The 24,572-nt window shown below is 47.2% G+C and overlaps 1 protein-coding gene across 1 annotated transcript in view; it reads left to right on the forward strand.

Annotated features, from left to right (window-relative positions):
* DNAH9 (dynein axonemal heavy chain 9) overlaps positions 1-24,572 on the forward strand; it is a 332,285-nt gene that overhangs the window by 253,563 nt on the left and 54,150 nt on the right. Inside the window, exons 55-61 of the mRNA XM_043585501.1 lie at positions 1,399-1,521; positions 2,734-2,938; positions 3,515-3,679; positions 8,878-9,018; positions 13,564-13,734; positions 15,828-15,950; positions 23,255-23,448. Of these exons, the coding sequence (XP_043441436.1) occupies positions 1,399-1,521; positions 2,734-2,938; positions 3,515-3,679; positions 8,878-9,018; positions 13,564-13,734; positions 15,828-15,950; positions 23,255-23,448 (1,122 nt within the window). The remainder of the gene's footprint in view (positions 1-1,398; positions 1,522-2,733; positions 2,939-3,514; positions 3,680-8,877; positions 9,019-13,563; positions 13,735-15,827; positions 15,951-23,254; positions 23,449-24,572) is intronic.

Genomic DNA, 24,572 nt, shown 5'->3' on the forward strand with positions numbered 1-24,572 from the left:
GGAGGGAGGGAAGGAGAATACGAGTGGAGGAGGGGCAGTGAGAAAGGAGGTCAGAGGATCTGAAGCAGGCTCTGTGCTAAGAGCAGAAAGCCCGATGTGGGGCTTGAACTCATGAACCATGAGATCATGACCTGAAGTCAGATGCTTAACTGACTTAGCCACCCAGATGCCCCTAAAATATTTTAGTATTAGCTAATATGAATACCTCCTCTTTTTCTTGGTAGCTTTTATGTTTTTAATCATACTTATTGTTTCCTTTTAGGTTCCCTTTAAGACTTATTCATGATCAATCTCTATAGTTTTATTGTTATCTATTGTTTGAATTGGAATTACATCAAACTTATCCATATATTTAGAGAAGATCAATCTTTTAACATGTTTATTAAACTCGACATAACACTGACACTTTTGAAATAACCTGGTTTAGGCAATTGTTAAATAAATTGAGGTATATAAGTACAGCCCGACAGCCAGTCATAGAAAATTATTTTAGAAGAATATTTAAGGGGTGCCTGCGTGGCTCAGCCGGTTGGATGTCTGACTCTTGATTTCGGTTCAGGTCAAGATCTCACTGTTGATGGGATCAAGCCCCACATCGGGCTCTGTGCTGGCAACACAGAGCCTACTTGGGATTCTCTCTCTCCTTCTCTCTCTGTCTCTCCCCTGCTCATGCATGCTCTTTCTCTCAAAATAAATAAACATTTTTTTTACATAATAATACAATTTTTAGGGTCACCTGGGTGGCTCATTGGTGAAGCGTCCGACTTCAGCTCAGGTCATGATCTCACAGTTCATGAGTTCGAGCCCCGTGCCGGGCTCTGTGCTGACAGCTGAGATCCTGGAGCCTGCTTCCGATTCTGTGTCTCCCTGTCTCCCTGCCCCTCGCCTGCTCGCACTCTCTCTCTCAACTAAACGTTAAGAAAAACATTAACATAATAATAAAATTTTTCATATATATATTTAATGAGATGGGGAAATGTTTCTGATACATTTTACGTACAGGAACCAAATGATAAATGTGCTGCGTGACATCCAATAACAAACAAAGAGAGGTGCAAATGTAAGTTAAATTATACATGAATAATATATAGCAAAATACAAATAACAAACTCGAGAATATAATATCTCCAAACATACATGTTAAACACCAAGATGTAAATGACCGATGGAAGGGTTACATTCATTTCCGTATTCTTTTTTGTATTTGACAACGTTTCCTTCTTTCTAAAACTTTATGAGATCGCATAAGTATCACTTTAAACAGAGAAGCACGTGACCGCCGAAGTCATCCCAGGTAGCCGCACCTCCACGTTGGCCACTGAGGCCACGGTCGTCCTGTTACGTTTCCTGTGGATCCGCACTTTGCCACCAGCTCACACTGCCCGACTTTCTCCCCAGGTATCTCCAAACCATAGAGCGTGCCCTGGAAGCTGGAGATGTGGTGCTAATCGAAAACCTGGAAGAATCCGTTGACCCTGTCCTGGGTCCCCTGCTCGGGAGAGAAGTCATCAAGAAAGGACGGTACGACTTAGCCATGTTGTTGATCCTGTGGGAGGAACTGGATGGTAGCCCCAGGTAGAACCGTGAGCAGATCTGCTCTGCCCAGAACACGTTCTCCTTAACTCCCGTCAGGTGGCTCCGACGCGACCCAAGGGGAACACTCAGCTGCCCTTGACTCGTAGAGACAGTTTCCTGGAATCACGTAGCTCCCGTCCTGTCACGTCCTCCTCGACTTCCCCCTACGTGTTAGCGGCGCACTGTTTTGGAAGAACTTTAGAAGGAAAGCGGTCAAAACGCAGACTGACTCGTAAGCATGAGTCATTTTTACCCAAGCCAGACTTCTGGGTTCTGAGAACTCGGTTCTCTGTCCATCTGTTGAGTCCTGGTGGCTTTGGGGGCTGGTAAGTGGTCAGGGGCTCAGCAAGCGTCTGGCAGAAGGAGGGACACGAGAGAGGTAATTATTGTGATGGGTTGCTTCATTCCAGAGCCTCACCCACTGCCCAGGCCATAAATACCCTTTCCGTGTCCTTAGTATGTGCTCACTTACCAAATTAACCACCTTAGCAGTTACTCTCCATCAGCCAAGAAAGAAAAAGGGCCGGGGCGCCTGGGTGGCGCAGTCGGTTAAGCGTCTGACTTCAGCCAGGTCACGATCTCGCAGTCCATGAGTTCGAGCCCCGCGTCAGGCTCTGGGCTGATGGTTCGGAGCCTGGAGCCTGTTTCCGATTCTGTGTCTCCCTCTCTCTCTGCCCCTCCCCTGTTCATGCTCTGTCTCTCTCTGTCCCAAAAATAAATAAAAACGTTGAAAAAAAATTAAAAAAAAGAAAAAGAAAGAAAAAGGGCCCCATCGCTGCTAGCCCAGAAGGCACCTTTCTGCAAACTTAGGGTGCCCTTTCCTGCAAACACTTTACTGCCATCTGCTGGGCACGTTTCATAACGTACTCACCTCCCTGGGCAACTCCCTGGATGCCTCTCCCTGTGGTGGCACATGCAAAATCCAACATGGTGGCCGTGGGAGAAAGTCTCCCACCCTCCACCCCCGTCCCAACCCACATTAGGGCAAATAAGAATCCTAGCGTTCAGGCTAGACCTGCTTGAGACGAATCCGAATGTGGCTATATTGTTTGCTATGATCTTACAAAAAACAAACAAACAAAAACCATCTGGAGTTCTGTCCCCAAACCAAGTCTCACAGGAAGGCACCCCACCTTCACATGACCCTTCGTGTTCCAGATTCATCAAAATCGGAGACAAAGAATGTGAATACAACCCCAGCTTCCGGCTCATCCTTCACACCAAGCTGGCCAATCCTCACTACCAGCCCGAGCTGCAGGCTCAGGCCACCCTGATCAACTTTACGGTGACCAGGGATGGCCTGGAGGACCAGCTGTTGGCCGCCGTGGTCAGCATGGAGAGGCCGGACCTGGAGCAGCTTAAGGTTCGTGGGGGATCCACCAAGGAAGGGAGGAAGCTTGTCTAAACTTGTCACTTTCTGTTGATTTTTTTTTTCCAAGTAAAGAGCATCTACAGGAGAGCCATTCATTTGGGGCAGTAAAGAGGTAATAGAGGTGACCTTCCAGAGAATGAGAACTTGACCCTACCCTCTGACTAGTCACACAAATAGTTTCCACTGAGGGAACACGCTATGTGCCAGCACTGTGTTTTCTCCTCTGAGAAGGGGCTGGGGCTAGCCAGCCAAGGTTATGGACACATTAAGAAGGTACCTCAGGGGCACCTGGGTGGCTCGGCCAGTTGAGTGTCTGACTTCGGCTTGGGTCATGACCTCGCGGTTCGTGAGTTCGAGCCCGCATCGTGCTCGCTGCTGTTGGTGCAGAGCCTGCTTCAGATCCTCTGTTGCCCTCTCTCTCTCCGCCCCTCCCCTGCCTGTGCTCCCTCAAAAACAAGTAAAAACGTTAAAAAAGAAGACCCTGTAGCATTTATCTGTTCAGACCTACGCCAGGCATAGGGTGTGCTGGGCTCCTGCACCTGACTCCCCCTTGCTCTATGTTTGCAGTCAGATCTCACCAAGCAACAGAACGGGTTCAAAATCACCCTGAAAACACTAGAAGACAACCTGCTTTCTCGCCTCTCTTCAGCATCTGGGAACTTCCTGGGGGACACGGCCTTAGTGGAGAACCTGGAGACCACCAAGCAGACGGCCGCGGAAGTCGAGAAGAAGGTAAAACTGCCTGGCAGCGTTCCCAGGTAGCGTTGGCAGGTTCCCACATTCCTTCCAGAAAGTCAAGGCGGGCAGGATTCCTGAGATCACCACCTCACGCCGTGCATCAGGGAGTTCCCGCCTTCTGGGCAAGGAGTTTGACCCCTCAACTCCACAGGCATTTGGCGAGCGTGAACTCTGTGCCTGCTGAGAGTTTGCACACTTGCCCCGAGGCTAAGGAATCGCACCCCTGTGCGCCGTGAGCGCTGGCTGGCTCACGGTTGCTCCCTGAGAAAGCCCGCCAGCCGGCAAAAGTCTCGCAAGTCTGATTGTAATGCGAGCAGCTTCCGTGGCTGCTCAGGAAGGCCAGCTCTCAAAAACGGCTATCATCCCGGGAAACTCTGCGGTCTCTAGCTTCCTTCCTTTACCTCACATTGTCTGGAAGGCTTTTATTCCCCCCTGTGGGAGACGGGAGGACAGGATTTGAGGGCGTCCGAGCCCCTCGCCCTTTGCGGGGAGGCTGCTGAAACTATACAGGCTCTTTTTCATCCCCAGCCCTGCTCTTGGATCAGAGGAGCAATGAAGATACCGGTCCTGAGCAGGATGAATGAGTCTGTAACAGGACACCTCTGAGGGAAGGCACTGTTGGTCAGATTGTTGGGATTTCTCCACATATCAAAGCCGTTGTTGTGGGTCAGGACAGGGTAGGAAAAATGAGAGGTGATGACGGGTGGTGTAGGTAGACCAGCTCATGCCCACACTGGGGTAACAGACAAATGAAGTTGGAATGGGAGCCTGAGAGCAGGAAGGTCCAGGCTCACATTGTCTCTGTGGCCACCGTGTGGCCACCAGGTTCCACTCCTGGTTCTCTGTGGCCTCCATATCTCTAGAAAAGGGAGTGCAGAGTTTGTATAGTAATTGTGTACAAGTCCCCTGTCTTGGGTGGGAGAGACGGGGCCTGGGGGGACAGAACCCAACTCACACATGGTGATATATGGGTAAAGTTTTAGCCCAGGAAACATCTCAGATTCCAGGAATAAACACCTAGATAGGCATTGATGCCAATAACTGAAAGATGAGAGCAGAAATGGATCTGGGGATGAGAAGACATTATTAGTTTCGTTTGTGTTGCGTTGAGTTTGGAACGCCTTTGGGCCATTCACATAGGTCCCTTCCTTGAGTTTCCAGATAAATGACCTTGGTTGGTACTAAGGTGCTAAGAGTCATCAACAAGTAGTTGATGATTGAAACTGAGAGCAGAGGAAGTCATGGGGGAGATGTGTGTGCAGTGAGGAGACTGAAGAATAAAACATTGAGAAGAATCCTGAGACGTTTTAGGAGAAATACAGAACATGTCGACTGTGGAATAGAGCAGACAGATGGGAAGAAGAGCAGGAAAATAAGGGATTGTGAAAGAAAGCATCTCAAGAGGGTGTGCCAGTGACGTTGAATGATGCTGAGGACTCAAACAAGGTATGGCTAGGATGTGGCCACTGAACTTTGCAGAAAGGAGTCATCGGTGATCTTGGGGAGAATGGTTTCCGTGGTGTCGTGGAAGCAGAAGTCAGACTGAATTAGAATGAGAGCAAATGGGATCAGAAAAAGGGAAAGAGACTATAAGCTACCCTTGAAAGAAGCCAAACTGTGAAATGGCAGAGAGAGAAAGGATTGCGACTTAAAGGAGACATGGGTCCCGTGAGACGGGAGAGATTGGGTGCGGTAAGATCTTCACCAGAGGTGGGAGGATGCCTGGTTTGTAAAGTAAAAGCCGCAGTTGATAAGAGAAGGTGAATTTACAGGAAAAAGAAGGAACAATTAATGTAGCGGGGTACATGAGAAAGTCAGAGGAAATCTAATTCAGGTCACAGATGATGAGCTTGTCTTTGGAAAGATGGAGAGCTAGTTCCAAAGTGATAGGGGTTGGGGGCAAGCATGAGTCTAGAAATGAGATCCATGGTCCATGGATCCATCCAGGCAACTGAGGTAAGGAGACAGAAACTTCAAGGAATCAGAGGAGAGGCAGAAATTAAGGAAATTCCTTCCTGATGGTCTCTCTATAGCGGTGAAAGCATGAGTCACGTTCACCTGCAGAGAGTGAAGGAGTGGTAGTGAGGCAATTTGGGGAGGGGAGTGAAGGTTTACTGAAATAGGAGTAAAAGTTAATTCAGGAAACATAATTAGTGGACAGCATTAGGAACCCAGGTGAGCTTGAAAAGGATGGATCTGTGATAACACCATTCTGAGTAGCTGTTTTTGTTCAGTCCACCCCCTTCCGATAAGCTTTGTCTTTAGCTACTGAATTTAACCCACTTACATTTATTAACATTATCGATAGAGTGAATTTCTTTCTACTGCCTTCATTCGTGTTTTCTATTAACCACGCTTATTTGTTTTTTTTCTCCCATCTTGATTTTTCATCATTCTCATCTTTATCCTTTCCTGATTTTAAAGTTAATTTACTTTGGGGATACCTGGGTGGTTCAGTCACTTCAGTAGAGATCTGACTCTTGATCTCGGCTCAGGTCATGATCTCACATTTCATGAGATTGAGCCCCATGTGGGGTTCTGCACTGTCCATATGGAGCCTGCTTGGGATTCTCTCTTACTATCTGACCGCCCCCCCCCCCCGTCATGTGCACATACTCTCTCTTGCTCGCTCTCTCTCTCTCTCAAACTTAAAAAGAAAGTTAATTTACTTTATTTTATTGATTAACCTTGTTTCATTTATATATGGAAATTATATTTCATTTTATATAACTTAACAATATATATACTGATTTAACAAAGTCTAATATAAAGGGATATATGGCCTCTCCCAAGACAATATAAGGACTTTAGAATACTTTGATCATCCTTTTCCATCTTCTGTTACTGTTTTATAATATTTTCGTTCCACCTTCTACTTCCTTTTCCTATGGTGGTCATTTTTTTTTAACATTAATTTATTTTCTTTTTTTTTTAACATTTATTTATTTTCAAGAGACAGAGAGAGACACAGTGTGAGTGGGGGAGGGACAGAGAGAGAGAGGGAGACACAGAATCTGAAGCAGGCTCCAGGCTCCAAGCCGTCAGTGAAGAGCCCCACGCAGGGCTCGAACCCATGAACCGCAAGATCATGACCTAAGCTGAAGTCGGATGCTCAACTGACGGAGCCCCCCAGGCGCCCCTATGGTGGTTCTTTTTTACAGCCCTTGTTATTTAGATTAACCACATATTTAAGAAATTCTCAGATCTCATTTCCCCCTTTTGATGTGATCTTCTAATTGAGGCAAATAATTATTTCTTCAAAGGTCTGTGGATAGTAAACTTTCTTTGACATTGACTGCTTCTTCTAAAAGCTCTGGTCTTTCACTGGATCGGAAAATTCTCAACCGTTACGCCTCCAAGTGTTGCTTCTCCCTCATTCTCTCTGTCCTGTATCTCTGTTAAATGTATTTTGAATCTTTTCTTTCTGTCTGCCAAGTCTCACAACCTCATACATATTTTTCATCTTTTTCTTTTCTCTCTGAGCTACCTTTGTTCCAACTTTGTCAGATCTGTCTTCTAGTTTTCATCTTCTCCTTCCAGCACTGGTCCATTATTTAACCTGTGCACTGGGGTTTTCATTTAAATAACTGAATTACTGGGGCGCCTGGGTGGCGCAGTCGGTTAAGCGTCCGACTTCAGCCAGGTCACGATCTCGCGGTCCGTGAGTTTGAGCCCCACGTCGGGCTCTGGGCTGATGGCTCGGAGCCTGGAGCCTGTTTCCGATTCTGTGTCTCCCTCTCTCTCTGCCCCTCCCCCGTTCATGCTCTGTCTCTCTCTGTCCCAAAAATAAATAAACGTTGAAAAAAAAATTAAATAACTGAATTACTTAAAAAGTCCTAGTGAGTTCATTTTTTTTTCTAGGTAATAGCTGCTCCTCTTTCCAATGTCCAGATTTTATGTTTTTCTTCAGCTCTGCTGCTTTTAAACCGAAATAGTTAATGGTGAGTTATAGATTGTTCAGGGATCTTCAGCTGTTGGGATGCTAATCCTCCTGGGAATTTGGGGGGAGTAGATTCTCATTTTCCCCCTTGGTAACACTTCCTTCTGAAGTTCGTAATTGTTTATTGCAAGCTGATCTTTGAAAAGGATCGTTGTGGTTTGTTTTTTTTTTTCCTGTGAGAGTCTCAGAAATTATCATTAGTTTCACTCGTCTGGAGCATAAGGCAGGTCATACTGAGGCTGGTATTTAGTGGCCTCTTCTTTCAGACTCCCTCTCTGACGCTTGGGTCTGTTTCCTCATTTTTACCTGTGATAAGAAATTTTCTGATAATAAACTATTCCATTGAAAGAGATCCTCTTTCAACCTAGATGGATCTAGAGACTTGAATGCTAAGGGAAATGATCAGAGACCGATAAATACCCTATGATCGCACTCATATGTGGCGTTTTAAAAAATGGAACAAAAAAGAGAGACAAGCCAAGAAACAGCCTCTTGACTGTAGAGAACAGAGTGACGGTCACCAGAGGGGAGGTGGGGGGGGGGGGCAGTAGGTGATGGGGCTAACAGCGCACTTATCTTGATGAGCACCGGGTGATGTATGGAAGGGTTGAGTCGCTGTATTGTACACCTGAAACTAATATCACGCTCTGTGTTGACTATACGGGAATTAAGGGTTTTTTTTACTAAAAGAAGAGATCCTCTTTGTGAATTTACATATGAACTCTTTCATAAAAATTAAAACAAAATTCAATTTATGCTGTTTTCACTGGACTTTCACTGCCCGTAATACTGGTTTATTTTCAAGTAATATATGCATGTGTGTGTGTATGTGTGTGTATTCTCATGTTTGTGAAAGATCACCTCCTTTCTCACTGATGCTCTATTAAAAAAAACAACAACACACAGCAGGGGCGCCTGGGTGGCTCAGTCAGTTGAGCATCCAACTTTGGCTCAGGTCCTGACCTCATGCATGGTTCATGGGTTCAAACCCCGCCTCAGGCTCTGTGTGGACAGCTCAGAGCCTGGAGCCTGCTTCAGATTCTGTGTCTCCTTCTCTCTCTGCCCACCCCCACTTCAAAAATGAATAAACATTTTTAAAAAAGCCTACAGCAGCTTCCTAACCTTCTAGCTGCTATCCCCACCCAGACCCACCTGCCCCACACACAGACACGGTGTGTGTGGACACAGAGAGGCCAGGCTGATGGGTTGGTTGAATAGCGGTTGAACGGACCGCTATTTCTTTCCCTACCAGGTCCAGGAGGCCAGGGTGACGGAAGTGAAAATCAACGAGGCCCGCGAACACTACCGGCCCGCAGCCGCCCGGGCCTCCCTGCTCTACTTCATCATGAATGACCTCAGCAAGATCCACCCGATGTACCAGTTTTCTCTCAAGGTGACCTACACCTGTGGGGTTTTGCGTAAACCTGGTCATACAGCCACCCAGCTGTCCGGGAGGGCTTACCCGCGGGCTCCGTTGGCTACGGCAGGTCTGTCAGATCAAATCCGGGGGACCCGTGACGGTACCTTCAGACCCGCCTTACAGTCCTCATCTCTTTAACTGGGTCACTCAGGACTCACGGGTTATTCCCACAGGAGCAGGAGCTGTCCCAGCCTCACTCACTCAGGCGACACGGTGGGTGCTAAGCTTACTGAAGGCAAGGAAGTGAATCAAGAAATATCAGAAGTGGCCCCCCACTGCCCCCCAAAAGAGCTTAAAATACGATAGGGACGATCACAGGTGTGCGTGTCTTTCATAGGGGTTAAAGTCCAAGCAATGGCGTCAGCCCAGCCTTCAATTAGTTTCCTCGCTACCCTAAGTTCCTCCAGGGGACTGCTTTATGGTTGCGAAATATTTCTAACACCAAAGGTGTTAGCACATTGTAAGTGCTGACTGCTCTTAACTTACTCATGAAAAAATAAAGCCCTATAAATTTTAAGTGAATCGATGAAAGTCTATCTTTCTCCTGTAGGGTATGCACAGTTGAAGACGCATTAGGGATAGTGCAGCATTTCTGAACAACCTCTGTGGTTCGACCTAACAGAGGATGGACGGACACACACACACACACACACACACACACACACACACTTACACAGTCAGAGCTTACACCTCATTCTGCGAAGGGGAACACTTGATGGAGGTCAAGGTGTGGGGACGGAGGTGAGCAGGTGAGAAATCAGGAGGTCTCCAGTCCCTGGGGCTCATTCAATGGCGGATGGCATTGTACCGTTTCCGGGTCCCCTTCCCTCAACTCAGAGTCTCTGCAGACGAAAGGAATTGTGTTTATATTTTATGTGCTTCAAAGCAATCTAATGCTTGGCCTCGTATTCAGGTCAAAGCAAACGATGAAAGAATTACGAGATGTTTTAAGACAGCGTAAGAGTTAGCATGGTAAGCAGAATAGCTATAAGAGGGCTCCCCAGTTCTGAGAGTGGCTGAAAAGAAATCAAATGAAACCCAAGAAAAGATGTGTTCGGAAACCTGGGGAAAGTTGTTTTGCAGCAATAACACCCTGATCGAAGCTTGTGTTGTCATAGAAGCACTGTTTTTTTTTTGGGGGGGGGAGGCATTTGGCCCCCATACTCTTATTAAGACTTGCCAACCAGCTTGATCATCGAGAGCAGATTTAAATGCTTAATGATAAGAAGGTGAAGGGTCTTCAGAGGGACCGAAACAACAGTATACTTAGAAACCTTGTGCGATGGGAAGAAAAACCAATCCCTGGGGTCTCCACGATCTCGGCTTTTGTCTGAGGTTGGGTTTCACGGTCACTGTTCCAGCCACAGATCCCTGTTTCCCAAATGGCTCTGAGCAGGAATATGTCCAAATGTGTCTCTTGGCTTTTACACACCCAGACACTCTTCAAGAGCCAGTTTTGAAAAAGCTGGGGAGCTCGTACCAAGGTTAAGATGGAACGGGGGTGCGTTGTCATTTTTCTCCAGAACTCAGCCAAAGGCTAAGAGAGGGTTAATGAGGCTTCACTGGCCGAGGGCCAGGGGGTCCTGAGAAAGATAAGACCGCTGGCTGGAAGGCCTATGTCCCTCTGTTATGTGTCTTCTGTGCAGGGGGACAGCTGGAGGAGGGACCTTGCTCAGAGAGGTGGGGAAGGGAAGAATCAGACAGAAGCAAAGAGCACAGAGCTCTGATCTCAAACCGAAGGCCTGTTGGCCTATTTTCAGAGGGCTTTTCACCCTCCTTGGTGGTGAAGATCCAAGAGTCGGGACAACCACTAATCCAGATGCCTGGCTTCCCATGAAAGTGTGTTAGATTTCAGTACTGAGCCCCCATTCCTTCCATACAGTAGAAGTTGGCTGGAGCTAAGGGGATGGGTGGCTCCTCCAGGATCAGCTTCTGCCTCCCTCTGGCCACGTTCCTTCCCCCCGTCCCCGTTTGGTCTTACACACCTGGCCCCTGGGGCATCTGAGTTTGAGACCCTCGGTCTGGAGCATCTCTCATGCTTTGCCCAAGCTCTTTAGGGCACTAGTGGGACACAGTCATTCATTACCAGATCTTTTGAATGCCTGTCATACGTGAAGAGCTGGGCTGGATTCTGGGTTGCTAAGGACTGACTTCCATCCTCAGTGTGCCCAAAATCTGGTAGAAAGGACAAGATGAAACATATATTTTTTAATTTTTAAATGTTTTTATTTACTTTTGAGAGAGAGAGACAGGGTGCAAGCGGGGGAGGGGCAGAGACAGGGAGACGCAGAATCCAAAGCAGTCTCCAGGCTCCGAGCTGTCAGCAAAACCCCGACATGGGGCTCAAACTCACAAACCATGAGATCATGACCTGAGCCGAAGTCGGACGCTTAACTGACTGAGCCACCCAGGCGCCCCCAAGGTGAAACCTATCTAAGGCGCAAGGCCATGGACAGGGGCCCTAGAAGAGTGACAGGGTGGTTAGAGCCAGCCATGGGACCGTGTGCACAACAGATGACCTCCAGGAGGGGGTCGTACAAGCAGAGGTCAGCCCGGCGCTGGCTTCCTCCTGGAAGTCAGGAGGATGGGAGTCCCCTTTAGGATGGAACGGAAAAGGGAGCCCAAATGAGCTGAGTGTAAAGAAAATGCTAAGTGTACCTAAGTCTTTGCATTTTCTTTAGGTCTTTTTCCTGACTCGTGAACCACCTTGTCTAAACTTAGTAGCTGGAGATTCTTTACTGATCACTATCATTTCAATAAAGATAGATTTAGGGAAAAGAAGGCACAGTAACGCCCTGGGGAAAGCTATACACTCAGTCTCTGCAGCCTCACTCGCCAGTATAAGTTTTCCAGATTTCTCTGTGTGGACCTGGGGGACATGACCCACCTCCACTGAGCTAATCTCCAGCCTACCAGGTGTGGGCACACATCACCGTGGATTGGGTTGAAGGCAGTCAGAAGATTTTGCTAGGATCATCAAAACTGAATGAAGACGGGAGGCTGCAAGGGTTTCCTTAACAAGAAACACCATGGAACTTTGAAAAATAGGAGGTCCTATTTTTCCCCCCCATTTTGCAACTGAGGAAATCTCGAGATGCAAATTTTATATGGTTTCCACTGAGGTTTAAATACCTGGTGGTGGAAAGACCCAAGACTCTTTTCTTCTTCTTCTTCTTCTTCTTTTTTTTTGAAGCCACCAAAGGGCAATAAAGACTGGAAATCTGCATAGCCACGAATTGGAAAGGCCTGATTATATCTTGATTTTTATTTTCTTTAATGGCTCATTCTATGCATATCACAAAGTGCAGCATTCCTAATGATTTGTATAAATGCTGTATACGTGTAAACCACGAAAAATTGCTTCATATCATTTGTATTTCATAAGAGACCCTTAATGTTCAGAAGACGTAGCCAAAGCAGGCCTCGGACCCTGCTCTCTGATTCAGGAAGGGTCTAGAAGAAATAAAGGGTGTGTAAAAGGACTCTCCAAATGACTGCAGACTTAACAGGAAGAAAAACAGCACATGAGATTCTGATCATTACCAAAAGGAAAAGTAATTAATTTTAAAATATTCTGAGTACCTATTATGTACAAGAGTCTCTTTAAGACAACAGATTTGTCCAACCCATTTTGGTTCTACCATCAGGAATTCTGGAATTTACTGGATAGTATCACTAATCCCAGCTGGTTATTGTTGACCGTGCTTACCCATTTGTGGGGGTGGTTATCCAACAGAACTTACTGGGTCTAATTTAATTATTTTGGTTCCTGGATAGTCACTTTTCACCAGTCAGAACTGTAGTCTCTTATGTGTATGCCTCATAGCTTTGCCCACATCATGGCAACGTAACAATTCATACGAGCAAACTAAGAAAAGAGCTAATATGGGGCGCCTGGGTGGCGCAGTCGGTTAAGCGTCCGACTTCAGCCAGGTCACGATCTCGCGGTCCGGGAGTTCGAGCCCCGCGTCGGGCTCTGGGCTGATGGCTCAGAGCCTGGAGCCTGTTTCTGATTCTGTGTCTCCCTCTCTCTCTGCCCCTCCCCCATTCATGCTCTGTCTCTCTCTGTCCCAAAAATAAATAAAAACGTTGAAAAAAAAATTTAAAAGAGCTAATAGAATGTTGTCTTGTTGCCACGGTCCCTTCTTTTTTTTTTAAACAAAAAATTTTTTTTTAACGTTTATTTATTTTTGAGACCAAGAGAGACAGAGCATGAACGGGGGAGGGTCAGAGAGAGAGGGAGACACAGAATCTGAAACAGGCTCCAGGCTCTGAGCCATCAGCATGGAGCCCGACGTGGGGCTCGAACTCACGGACTGCGAGATCGTGACCTGAGCCGAAGTCGGACGCTTAACCGACTGAGCCACCCAGGCGCCCCAACCACGGTCCCTTCTTGGCAGGATGTGCTGGGAAAACATTTCTGAGGCTGACAAATTACAGTATTCTTCACAGGTGAGTCTACTAGTTACATATACAGAGAGCTATGTAAATTACCAGTGTCCAACCTCCTGCCCCCAGGCCTTCAGCATCGTCTTCCAGAAGGCTGTGGAGAAGGCCGCTCTGGACGAGAGCCTCAAGGCGCGTGTGACCAATCTGATAGACAGCATCACCTTCTCCGTGTACCAGTACACCACACGTGGGCTCTTCGAGTGTGATAAGCTGACCTACCTTGCCCAGCTTACCTTTCAGGTAAAAGTAGAATCAAGAAGTTTCCAGAAAACACATCATTTTCCAGTGCCCAACCAGCAGGTGTAAAGAAAGTTTGCTCTTTTCACTTCGCTTCCCATAGAACGTGAAGACTATTAGGCTCTACGCAGAGGCATCGGACAAGAAGGTCCAATATGGCACGTGCATGCTGCCTCACCATTGTCACACTCATGGCAAACATGCCTAATCAGCCGTTGTACTCGTTTACCTTGGATGACCTAGGATCCTCCTCAACATTGTCCTCCAGCAGGCCACTAGCCATCAACCCAAGCTGGCACTAAAAATGGAACTCAATGGCCATACCAAAAACTAGATACTTTTTGAGATGCTAGAAGAAATGTAGAGCATCCCTCATTATTTATTTCCCTCTAGGGATGTGAGTTTCATGCCCCAACCTTCCCTCAGAATAAGAAACTGCAAATGTCAGGGCACCTGGGTGGCTCGGTCGTTAAGCGTCCGACTTCGGCTCAGGTCACGATCTCACAGTTTGTGAGTTCAAGCCTCACAGCGGGCTCTGTGCTGACAGCTCAGAGCCTGGAGCCTGCTTCACATTCTGTGTCTCCCTCTCTCTCTGCCCCTTCCCTGCTCATGCTCTGTCTCTCTCTGTCTCAAAAATAAATAAACATTTAAAAAAAATTTTTTTTAAGAAATTGCAAATGTCTTTCCATAGCCATAGCAGATTTGGCCTTGAAAAGGTCCTTAAGAACTCTGATTCTCAAGGGCTTGGGGGGCATCAGGGACTTCCAGTGTTAATAAGAAAACCTTGTCTTCCACTTACTCTCAACATCAAAAAGCCACGAGAATTTATTTCCTCGCATTTATCCGTCTAATCATTTAGGTTTGGGAATTTTTTCTGTAAGTTAACTGGGAACACGCTTAGATTATCTCGAAGGCCTCTTCCAATTCTAAATACCAGATGTGCTATGATGACTTCTGGGCTGACTCTGTTTGCATGTTCCAAAGCCTGAATCCACGGGGGAGTGTTAGTGTGGCTCGTCCCTGTCACCCTCTGTATTCCCTCTCCAGCCCAGAAGCATGTGGTGTCATCAGAAGAACTTGGGGCACCTGGCTGGCTCAGCCAGTGGAATGTGTGACTCTTGATCTTGGGGTCATGAGTTTGAGCCCCACATTGGGTGTAGAGATTACTTCAAAAACTGAAAGGGGCACCTGGGTGGCTCAGTCAGTTGAGCGTCCAACTCTTGATTTCGGCTCAGGTCATGATCTCACGGTCATAAGATCAAGTCCTGCGTCAGGCTCTGTGCTGACAGCATGGAGCCTGCTCGGGATTCTCTCTCTTCCTCTCTCTCTGCCTCTCCCCTGCTCACACTCACTCTCTTGCTCTCTCTCTCTCAAAAAAAAAAAAAAAAACGAAGGAGGAGGAGAAAGAGAAGAATAAAAAGGTTTCATCAAATTAATCCCACTGCCCTGCTTGCTGGTCACTCCCCTATTCTGGAACCCCTTTAGCATTATTGATTCATTCGTGCATTTCTCTCTTGCATGTGTCCGTATGTGACTTTGACATCCTCCTCAGGCATGTCGCTTATATGTGTCATCTTCTCAGATCGCAGAGATGTGCTCCATGGCATTTAGGACGGATACACAAAACGCTTGCTAATCAAGGTACCTGGTCACTCACTGTGTGCATTTATTTCACCCTGATGTTGGTGGGTGAATATACACATACCCAGAAGTGATTTGCGCAGATAACCCACTTTCTTTCACTCCGCCCTCTTGAACGTTTATTTTTGTTTATTTTGAGAGAGCGAGCAGGGGAGGGAAAGACAGGGAGCGAGAGAATCCCCAGCAGGCTTCATGCTGCCCGCACAGAGCCCCATGCGGGACTCGAACCCACAAACCGTGAGATCATGACCTGAGCCGAGTTAGAGAGTCAGACGCTTAACCGACTGACTCCCCCCAAGGTGCCCCACACTCCACCCTCTTTAAAACAACCAACACTGATGAGCACGCTCTAGGGTTCAAAGCAGCGATGATTACACCGAGTGCGAACCCCCAGATCTCCAGAACCCTGTGACCAGCACCCCTAAAGCATCGTGGTATCATCTTCCGCCTTGCAGATCCTCCTCACGAGCGGGGAAGTGAGTGTGACCACGCTGGATCTCCTGCTTCGATCTCCGGGGCAGACGGGCGTCACCAGTCCCGTGGGCTTCCTCTCCCATCAGGCCTGGGGTGGCATAAAGGTCAGTAGAAAAGGCCCCTTGAGAAAAGTCAAGTTCTCAGCTCCTGGAGTTTCTCCCCTGACACTTGTCCCCATGAAGTCGGCGCGGCGCTCCTTGGGGGTTAAACACGGGTGCGTGCCTTCACCTGGCCCCCCACAGCAGAGCTCACCCTTCCCGGGCCTGCTGGGAAGGCTGTCAGTGGAACAGGTGCACGCTGGTTCAGGGCTCTGCCCTCAGGATGTGGGGCGACAGGAAGATCCGGGAGCTTCCCTGCCTCAGCCGAGCTGCCTTTCACCTGCCGGCACTGAGGGCTGGACTGCGGGCTCCTCCGTGGGGCCCTCAGGCCGTGTGGGGGTGCTCCAACAGGACCCCCGGAACCAGACACCTGCCAGGGCTCTGTTCAGGCACATCCATGCGGGTCCTAACTCAGTGGGGGATGCATCCCAGGCTGGGATTCCTACCAGTTCATAATAGCTCACATTTATTGAGCACCTGAGAAATGCATTTTATTCTCACGTTCACCCGGGACATCGATGTTCTTTATTCGCATTTAACACAAAGCATGTTTTCTTTCCATGTTACGCAGCTGAGTGTGGTTGGGATTCTATGAATGTTATTCCACGAAAAGATCACAAAGTATAAGCTCCTTGCTGTAGGGACCATGCCTGCATTGATGTGACACCATGGGTGTGCGATATGATGCCGAGCAGTGACGTTGACTGAGCAGTTCCCCCCTGCAGGGTCCAGGCCACCATCCACGTAGGCAGCTGTCGGGTCCACACCTGGATGCTTACACACAGCAGGTGCTGGTGCTTTGGGGACACTGGCATCTACACGAAATTAATCCTCTTTTGTTTGTTGCATTTTATACACAGTTCATAGAACAAAGGACTCTCAAGTGATGGGAGTGGTTCTCTTGCTCTTTACATTTTTTATTAAGTTTTTTAAAACGTTGAGATGATACGAATTCACATGCAATTATAAGAAATAATAGAAATATCCTTCATTCCCTGCATCCCTCTGTGGTAACATCTTGCATTCCTATCTTGGAACATACACCCAGGAAATTTCCATTGATACAATCCACTAATCTGAGTCTGATCTCACTGATTTTTTGTGCGTGTGTGTGTGTGTGTGTGTGTGTGTGTGTGTGTGTGTTTCACATGTGAAGATTCACCCCGGTCAAGGTACAGAACCCCGGTCAAGGTACCACCAAGGTACCACCACCCCGGTCAAGGTACAGAAAATTCCAGAAAATTCCATCACTGTAGGGACCCCTATGCTGCCCTTTATGATCACAACAACCTGATCCCTCCCCTAGTGCCTCACGCATGGCAACCACTAATCTGTTCTCCACTTGTACAATTTTGTCCTCCCAAGGACGTTATGTAAATGGAATCCTACAGTATGTAACCTTGGCGGACTGGCTTGTTCACGGAGCATAATTCCCCTGAGAGCCATCCAAGTGGATTCATTTTATAACAGAAGCCCAGAACTTAATATTTATACACACGCTCTCCTCTTCGAAGGAACCATCTTAGGAAATTCGAGGCTAATTTCACTCATGCTGCCTTTGCCCAAAAAATTTTTCTAACTTCTTTTTCAGAGTCCACAGGTATTCTTGGAATCATCTTTAGGGCTGTATCTAAATCAGGATTCATCAAACTTTTTCTGTGCAGGGTCACAGAGCAAATATTTATGGTTTGAGGGCCAGACTCGGTCACAACTACTCAGCTCTGCCAAAGTCACACGCGATGTGTAAATAAGCGGAAATGGCTGAGTGCCAATAAAACTTTATTTACAAAGACAGGCGGTAGGCCAGATTGGGTCTGCAAGCTATAGTCTGCTGATCCCTGACCTAAACAGCAAAGGTGTGAGTGATTTTCATTTATTAACTGCATTTGTCATTCTGGACCCTGTGGGCAGATAAGAAGAGGAATAATATACTGGAAAAGAAGTAATGAAGAACTCCATTCACAACAATAACCAAAATAACAAAGTTCCAAGATTTCTAAGAAAAATCATAATAAATGCAGAGATTTGTGGAGAAAAACCTAGGGTAGCCAAAATACCATTTGCATAGGTAGTTATTATAAAAACCATTCACGAAATATTTTTTGTTTTTCTATCAAGTCATTGAATTCTGGTGTGTAGTTTTTACACGTACAGCTCATTCTTTTTTTTTTTTTTAATCTTTATTTTTGAGAGAGAGAAAGAAAAAAAGAGAGAGCATGAGCAGGGGAGGGACAGACAGAGAGGGAGACACAGAATTTGAAGTGGGCTCCAGGCTCTGAGCTGTCAGCACAGAGCCCGATGTGGGGCTCGAACTCACAGACCGCAAGATCATGACCTGAGCCGAAGTCGGACACTTAACCGACTGAGCCACTCAGGAGCCCCACGTATAGCTCATTTCAATTCAGATGTTAACTTTTCATCATAAGCACTGGATACGTATTTAGAGTTCGCAAAACTTAGATTTACAATATTGACCTAAGTTGTTCAGAATGTACTTAAAAGTTTTCCAAATTACTACAGCCAAGTTCCAGCTTCTAAACTTAAATTTAAAAATAATTAAAATTGGGGCAACTGGAATAGCCCAGCAGGAAAAGCATGAGACTTTTGATCTCAGGGTCATGAGTTCGAGCCCTACATTGGGTGTAAAGTTTACTTAAGTAAATAAACTTAAAAAAAATAACAATAATTAAAATTAAGTGCGATTAAAAAATGCAATTCCTCAATCACATGAGCCACATTTCATTTGCTCATTGACTACCTTGATGGACAGTGTGGCCCCAGGGCTGAGAATACCGACGCATAGTCTGCTGCCCTTAGGGAGGGAATAAATCCTGGAAATCAGTTCTGAATGAGCCCATTTGCAGAACCGGAGTAATGATGGTCTGGTTAACACAGGCTCTGGAGGCAGACATTCCTGGGTTCAAGTTCTAGTTGGAGTGTGTGTGGCCTTTGGCACATGATCTCATTCCTCTGAACCTTTCTTTCCTTATCTGCAAAATGGCTATTATAATACCCACCTCCTAGGGCTCCGTTGAACAGATAGTAAATGGTCAGTAAATGGAAAGTACTTGTGATTATAGTTATGGTTATGGCCATGGAATTAGTTTCCTAGAGCTGCTATCACAAAGTACTACAGCCTGGGTCCTCTCGCAGTTCTGGAATCTGGAAGTCTGGAATTAAAATGTCAACGTCATGGTCCCTCCAGAGTCTCGAGGAGAGGATCCTTCTTTGCCTTTTCCAGCTTCCAGTGGCTCCGGGTATTCCTTGGCTTGTGGTGGCCTCAGTCCACCCCCACGGCCTTCACATGTCATCTTCCCTCTGTGTGTCTTGACATCTTCTGTCCTAAGAACACCAGTCGTACTGGGTTAGGGCCCACCCTGGTGACCTCATCTCATTTTGATCACACCTGCGAAGACCCTACCTCCAACTATAAGGTCACACACAAGTCTGGGAAGTTAGCCCTTCGGCCCATCTTTCTGGGGAACACAGCTCACCCCATAATAGTTATGATTATTAATTACCCGGCTGTGGGGTGTATATATTGCTGTGGTTGATGGGCATCGTGCCTGATGGAACTTGTCCACTGAAGGTGAAACCTTGAGGAATTGTGAGTCTGGAATTCCAGTCCAGCTTGCCTTTCCCTGTGCTACGCCACAAAGCCCTCCGCAGCAAAAGTCATAAAGAATAAATGATTCAAAAGCATACCCTACCACTTTCACTTGACGTTACTCAACTCGAAAGCTCCTGTGCCACCCGGTTCCGTTTCTCTTTCCACAAGACGGATTGTTTGCTCTGCTTCGCTTCTCCGTTTGATTGTGTGGGCTAAGCTCGTCTGGCTGGTCAAAGCCTTTTACAAATGAGCGCTTAGCTTTCTCTCTCGTTCTCTGAGTTGCGTTAGGTAGGGCAGCAAAAAGCCACCCCCGTCCCGCTCAAGCACGGGGCAGGATGTCAGCAGGTGGAACAAAATATGATGCGTAGTACACATCACCAAAGCCTTTGATCAACGCTCCTTTTAAGCGTTGGGTTGAATGTTAGCCTGAAGACATAAATACAACTGCATAGGATATGACTTACCAAACAAAAGTTTTTAATTCTATCTGATGAGGAAGGTTGCTTGCCTTGTTTCCCCAGAAGCACTAATAATCAGGTAATGAGCGAACTCTTTGAGATAAAAGACTCCTTTTATGATTATCCTTTGTGAGGATGTTTTAAGTCTCACCAAATGCTGAGCCGGAAGGTAATGGCACGTCCCTTTCTCCATTATAAAATCTCTTCGATGATGCACGCCTTTGTCAGAGTCTGAAAGGACCTCTCCCTTCCACTCTGGACGCCAATTTGCACAGTTGTATTTTGCTGCACAGCCCAATGTAATTAGGTTAATTAGTCATTTCCATTTAGCTTATTAGAAGGCTAGAAATCCCTTTGCCTCATTTGGAAGATTAAATGTTGCAATTGTGCTCAACCCAGAGCCTCAAGAAAGCGTGTTTCAGACCCAGTCACGGCAGCTGGGAACGCTGATCGGGGCATAATGTGCTCAGTTTTGTGGTATCGCCCGAGGGGGTAACGGGCCCGCAGAAGGGTTAATGGTGATGCCAGCTGGGAGCAGGGGTGAAGCTGTAAGAAGATGGGAGTCGGTTCCTCAGCCCAGAGAGAAGTAATTACAGTAGCAGCAGCTTTTCGCAGCCTGTCAAGAGCCCTCCTGCTGGCGGCCCAGATGTCAAACTTTATTAATTGAGCACTTGCTAAGCGCCAGGCAGCCTGCTAGTTCCAAGGCTTTCAGAGACGCCTAAGAAAGTCCTTGCCCGCAGCGAACTCACAGTCTTGCGGGAGTGACAGGCAAGTAAGCCAGGTGGGGGGATTCAGTAACTGCAGGAACCCCAAGGAAGCAGCAGGGAGGGCGTTACCGACTTCAAAGCACTCGTTTCTACATTAGAATGCGAGCGACGGGATTGCCTGGCCTCGTTATCCAAGTGGGAAAATCAAAGCGCACAGTCTCTGAGTCACAAGAGGCTTGTGGGGCAGTGGTGCTGGGACCAGAGCCTTCCACTCCTGGCTCCCCCTTCCCCGTGCTACACACCACTCCCCCTGGCCCCCACCTCTCAATAGAGTGACATGCACCCCCTGCTTAGTGGCCAAGGTCAAGTGGGGCAGGGGGTGGGGGGGGACACAGAGCCCGTGTGAAAGGGCACGTGAAGACAGGACCTGTGTTCGTCCACATGGGAAATGAGACTCGGCGAGCCCAGACTAAGGGTCTATGTCCTTCTCTAGCTTCACCTGCCCCGGGTCACCCGTAAGACCCCTCTGCTGCTGGCACACTGCTTTCTGACGGGCCCCCCTCCCCTTTCCAGACTTTGACTCTCGTTGACCCCACCCCATTAAATGCCCTTCCCTTTTCTCTCCCTCCATCTCTGCCCAACAGAATTCCACTTACATCCGAAGGCCTCCCTCATCTGTCCTTTCTCCTTAACTTAGGACTGCAAGTTCCTTGAAGGTGTGTGTCCTTTTTTTTTTTTTTTACCTTTGTATCCCCAAGTGCCTGGCATGAAGCATTCAATAAATGTTGGATGGATGGATGGATGGATGGATGGATGGACGAACAGATGAATTCAAATAGCAAGAAGGTATTGGGATACTTAAAATTCATGGCCTTGTGGTAGATGCTTTGGACATACTCTACCTTTTAATCTCATGGAAGAGACCAAATGTATAAGCAGAGTCAAGTAATAATGGAAAGAATTGCAGAAAAGTGTCCAAGTGACTAATGTTTATGTGGGCATTCTCAAGGAATGGGATGGGAGGAACCACCACCCAAAATTTGGTTTTGACATCAAGACTGATGATGCCACGCACACACCAAGAGAGTATTAAAAAATGTATTACTCACATGGCATCTGGGTGGCTCAGTCGGTTAAGCATCCAACTTCGGCTCAGGTCATGATCTTATGGTCTGTGGGTTCGAGCCCCACGTCGGGCTCTGTGCTGACAGCTCAGAGCCCGGAGCCTGCTTCGGATTCTGTGTCTCCCTCTCACTCTGCTCCTCCCCTGCTCACACACTTGCTCTCTGTCTGTCTCTCTCTCTCAAAAATGAATAAACGTTAAAAACCAAATTTGAAAATGGCTTGAGAGAGCCAAGGAAGGAGACCACTTTGGTGTTTGGTTTTTTTGTTTTATTTATTTATTATTATTATTTTTTTTTTTTTTAGTAGTTTAAGGTTGGGGCAGGGGTGAGTATTTCTGTATGTGAGCAGGGGTTTACAGGGTTCGGCTTCCCTCCAGCACCCGAGGAGGGAGTACCAAGACTTACTTATCAGCTTGCCTGGATGTGGAGGAGAAGAAGAAACTGTGGGGTGGTGGCAGGGGAGTGGATAAGGCTTTAAAGCTGTCAGCTACCAAACATCCGAACCTTGAATCAGACCCTTTGTTAAAGATTTCAACACTGAGTAGTTCCAGGTAGCCCACGCAAGAAGGATGGGAAGGCTCTGTGTTTCTCTGTGAGAGAGAAGGTACCTGAGAGAGGTTGCTGATTATGACCAGGACTGTAACAACCTGTAGGACCTTACCACATGCTCATCGGGACCAGCACAAGAAAAGGAAGGAGTGGAATTTGGGGGAGGAGAGATCAAGGATCTCTCGCATGACGAAAGTAGCGTAGACAAAGAGTTGAGTTGGGAATGAGTCCGGCACGGTTCCAGGGTTGGGCACTGATACTCTTGGACAGAGTAGGAGGGAAGAAGGACACCCGGTTCCCCGGATGGATCGGAAGGAAACGCTAGATGAACACGTTTGATTACTAAGTTGCGTATTTGGACTTAGTCCTTATTGGAAGCAGGCAACTCATGGAAATTTCAGTGTTGGCAGTCACACAAAGTCGGTATCTAGAGGCACCTTGAGAGAGAACTTGAGTTGCCAGCAGAATGAGTATTGAGATAAAAGGAAGGAGTCAGAGACTTGAAATGTCTGGGCTCCGTGAACAGAAAAGTCATGGTATCTTTTCTTGTCCCTCTTCCCAATCAATACCCTGCAGGAAGGTGCAGTTCAATGTGCTACTGATAATAACCCAAACACTTTATTTGCTAACCCTTGCACACTATTAGTACCGTTTGCTGAGGCGACTTGATCAAAACACCTCCTTTTCCTTGAGCTTACCTGGGGGGAAGATCCAAGATTCCAGATGCGAGTATGAACAAGACAGAATTACGTCTATACTCGTATCTCGTTCCTTGACACCTTCCCCCTGCCCCCAACGCAATGAAAACTATAGCTTTCTGGAGAAACTGTATTTCACAGCAAGATTCTCCAAAATGTCACAGGCACTTTCATCAATGGAAGAATTCTGTAATCTGGATCGAGACATTGAGGGATCCGCCAAGAGTTGGAAGAAGTTTGTGGAATCGGAATGTCCTGAGAAGGAGAAGTTTCCACAGGGGTGGAAGGACAAGACAGCCCTGCAGCGCCTCTGTATGATGAGAGTCATGCGGCCTGACCGGATGACCTATGCCATACGGTACGGGACAGGGGACAGTGGGGAGCCCCAGGCTGGGCGTGGGGCAGTCTTGACATGGCCAGATTGGCAGAGCTGAGCACAAAGGTCATGTGTTTCTAGTCACAGGGGTCTTGGTACCAACATCCAGAATCCGGTAAGGCCTGCTGCCCTGTGTCAGCCATGTATTTTCTTAGTAGCTAAGTGGACAACTTGGAAAGAGGTGAGCCCATCCATATCAGCATTGAGAAGGCTGCGGGTCACATCTGTTGTGCTGGGAGATGATGGTACCCAGAGAAGAGCTGGAAGGATCACCCATAGCAGGAAGAACGTCTCTCCGACCGCAAAGGAAGGAGGCAGCGATATTTGCGCCTTTAGCTGAGGTGATAGGATGATGGTGGAAAATTGAGAACCGTGTCTAATGACGTCCGTGTTCATCAGTTGGGTCTGTGCGCGAGAGGAGGTGGCAGAGTTAGAGACTCGAGAAGGGCGCAGAGTTTGAAATAGAATCTGTGACAAGTGGGAGAGAAGACCCACCAGGGAAACCCAAAGACCTCTGAGCAGCCTTGAGAGCCCACCTAGTTAAGATCATGTATTTACAATGGCACCTGTCTTCATCAATGGTTCCCTGTGGCAACGTCCAACCACCCAGGTGTAGATTCAGAGTTAAGTTAGCCTGGAGCACGGCCTGGGGCTGGGTGGTGGGAACGGGAATTCTTGAGGTGGGCACTGATCGTACTGGCATGATGAAAGTGTTCTAATTCTGGATTGTGGTGAAGGCTGTACAATTCAGTAAACTTATTAACAATTATTGAATACTACACTTAAAAGAGACAAATGTTATGCTATCAGTTATACCCCAAGACGTTTTTTTAGGTTTTTTTCAAGGTTAGAGGCCGTGGAGTCTACACTGGGTAGGAAAGAGGAGAAGAGCGTAAGGGGGCGGTTAAGAAACAAAACAGAGAAGCCGCAGTGCTGAAAATCCTCCATTTGTGGTGGCACCAACACAGGGAAGGAACAGGTGGAATAAGGGTCAGTCGCTAAATCGCTGACGGAAGGTTTTCGGCAGAGAGTGGAGTGTTTCCACTGAAGGTTTCAGATGTAGACAAAGTCCTTCAGTAATGGCAGGATAAAATGTGGCCACAAAA

This window comes from Prionailurus bengalensis, chromosome E1 (genome assembly GCF_016509475.1).
Source record: "Prionailurus bengalensis isolate Pbe53 chromosome E1, Fcat_Pben_1.1_paternal_pri, whole genome shotgun sequence".
Taxonomy (NCBI): Eukaryota; Metazoa; Chordata; class Mammalia; order Carnivora; family Felidae; genus Prionailurus; species Prionailurus bengalensis.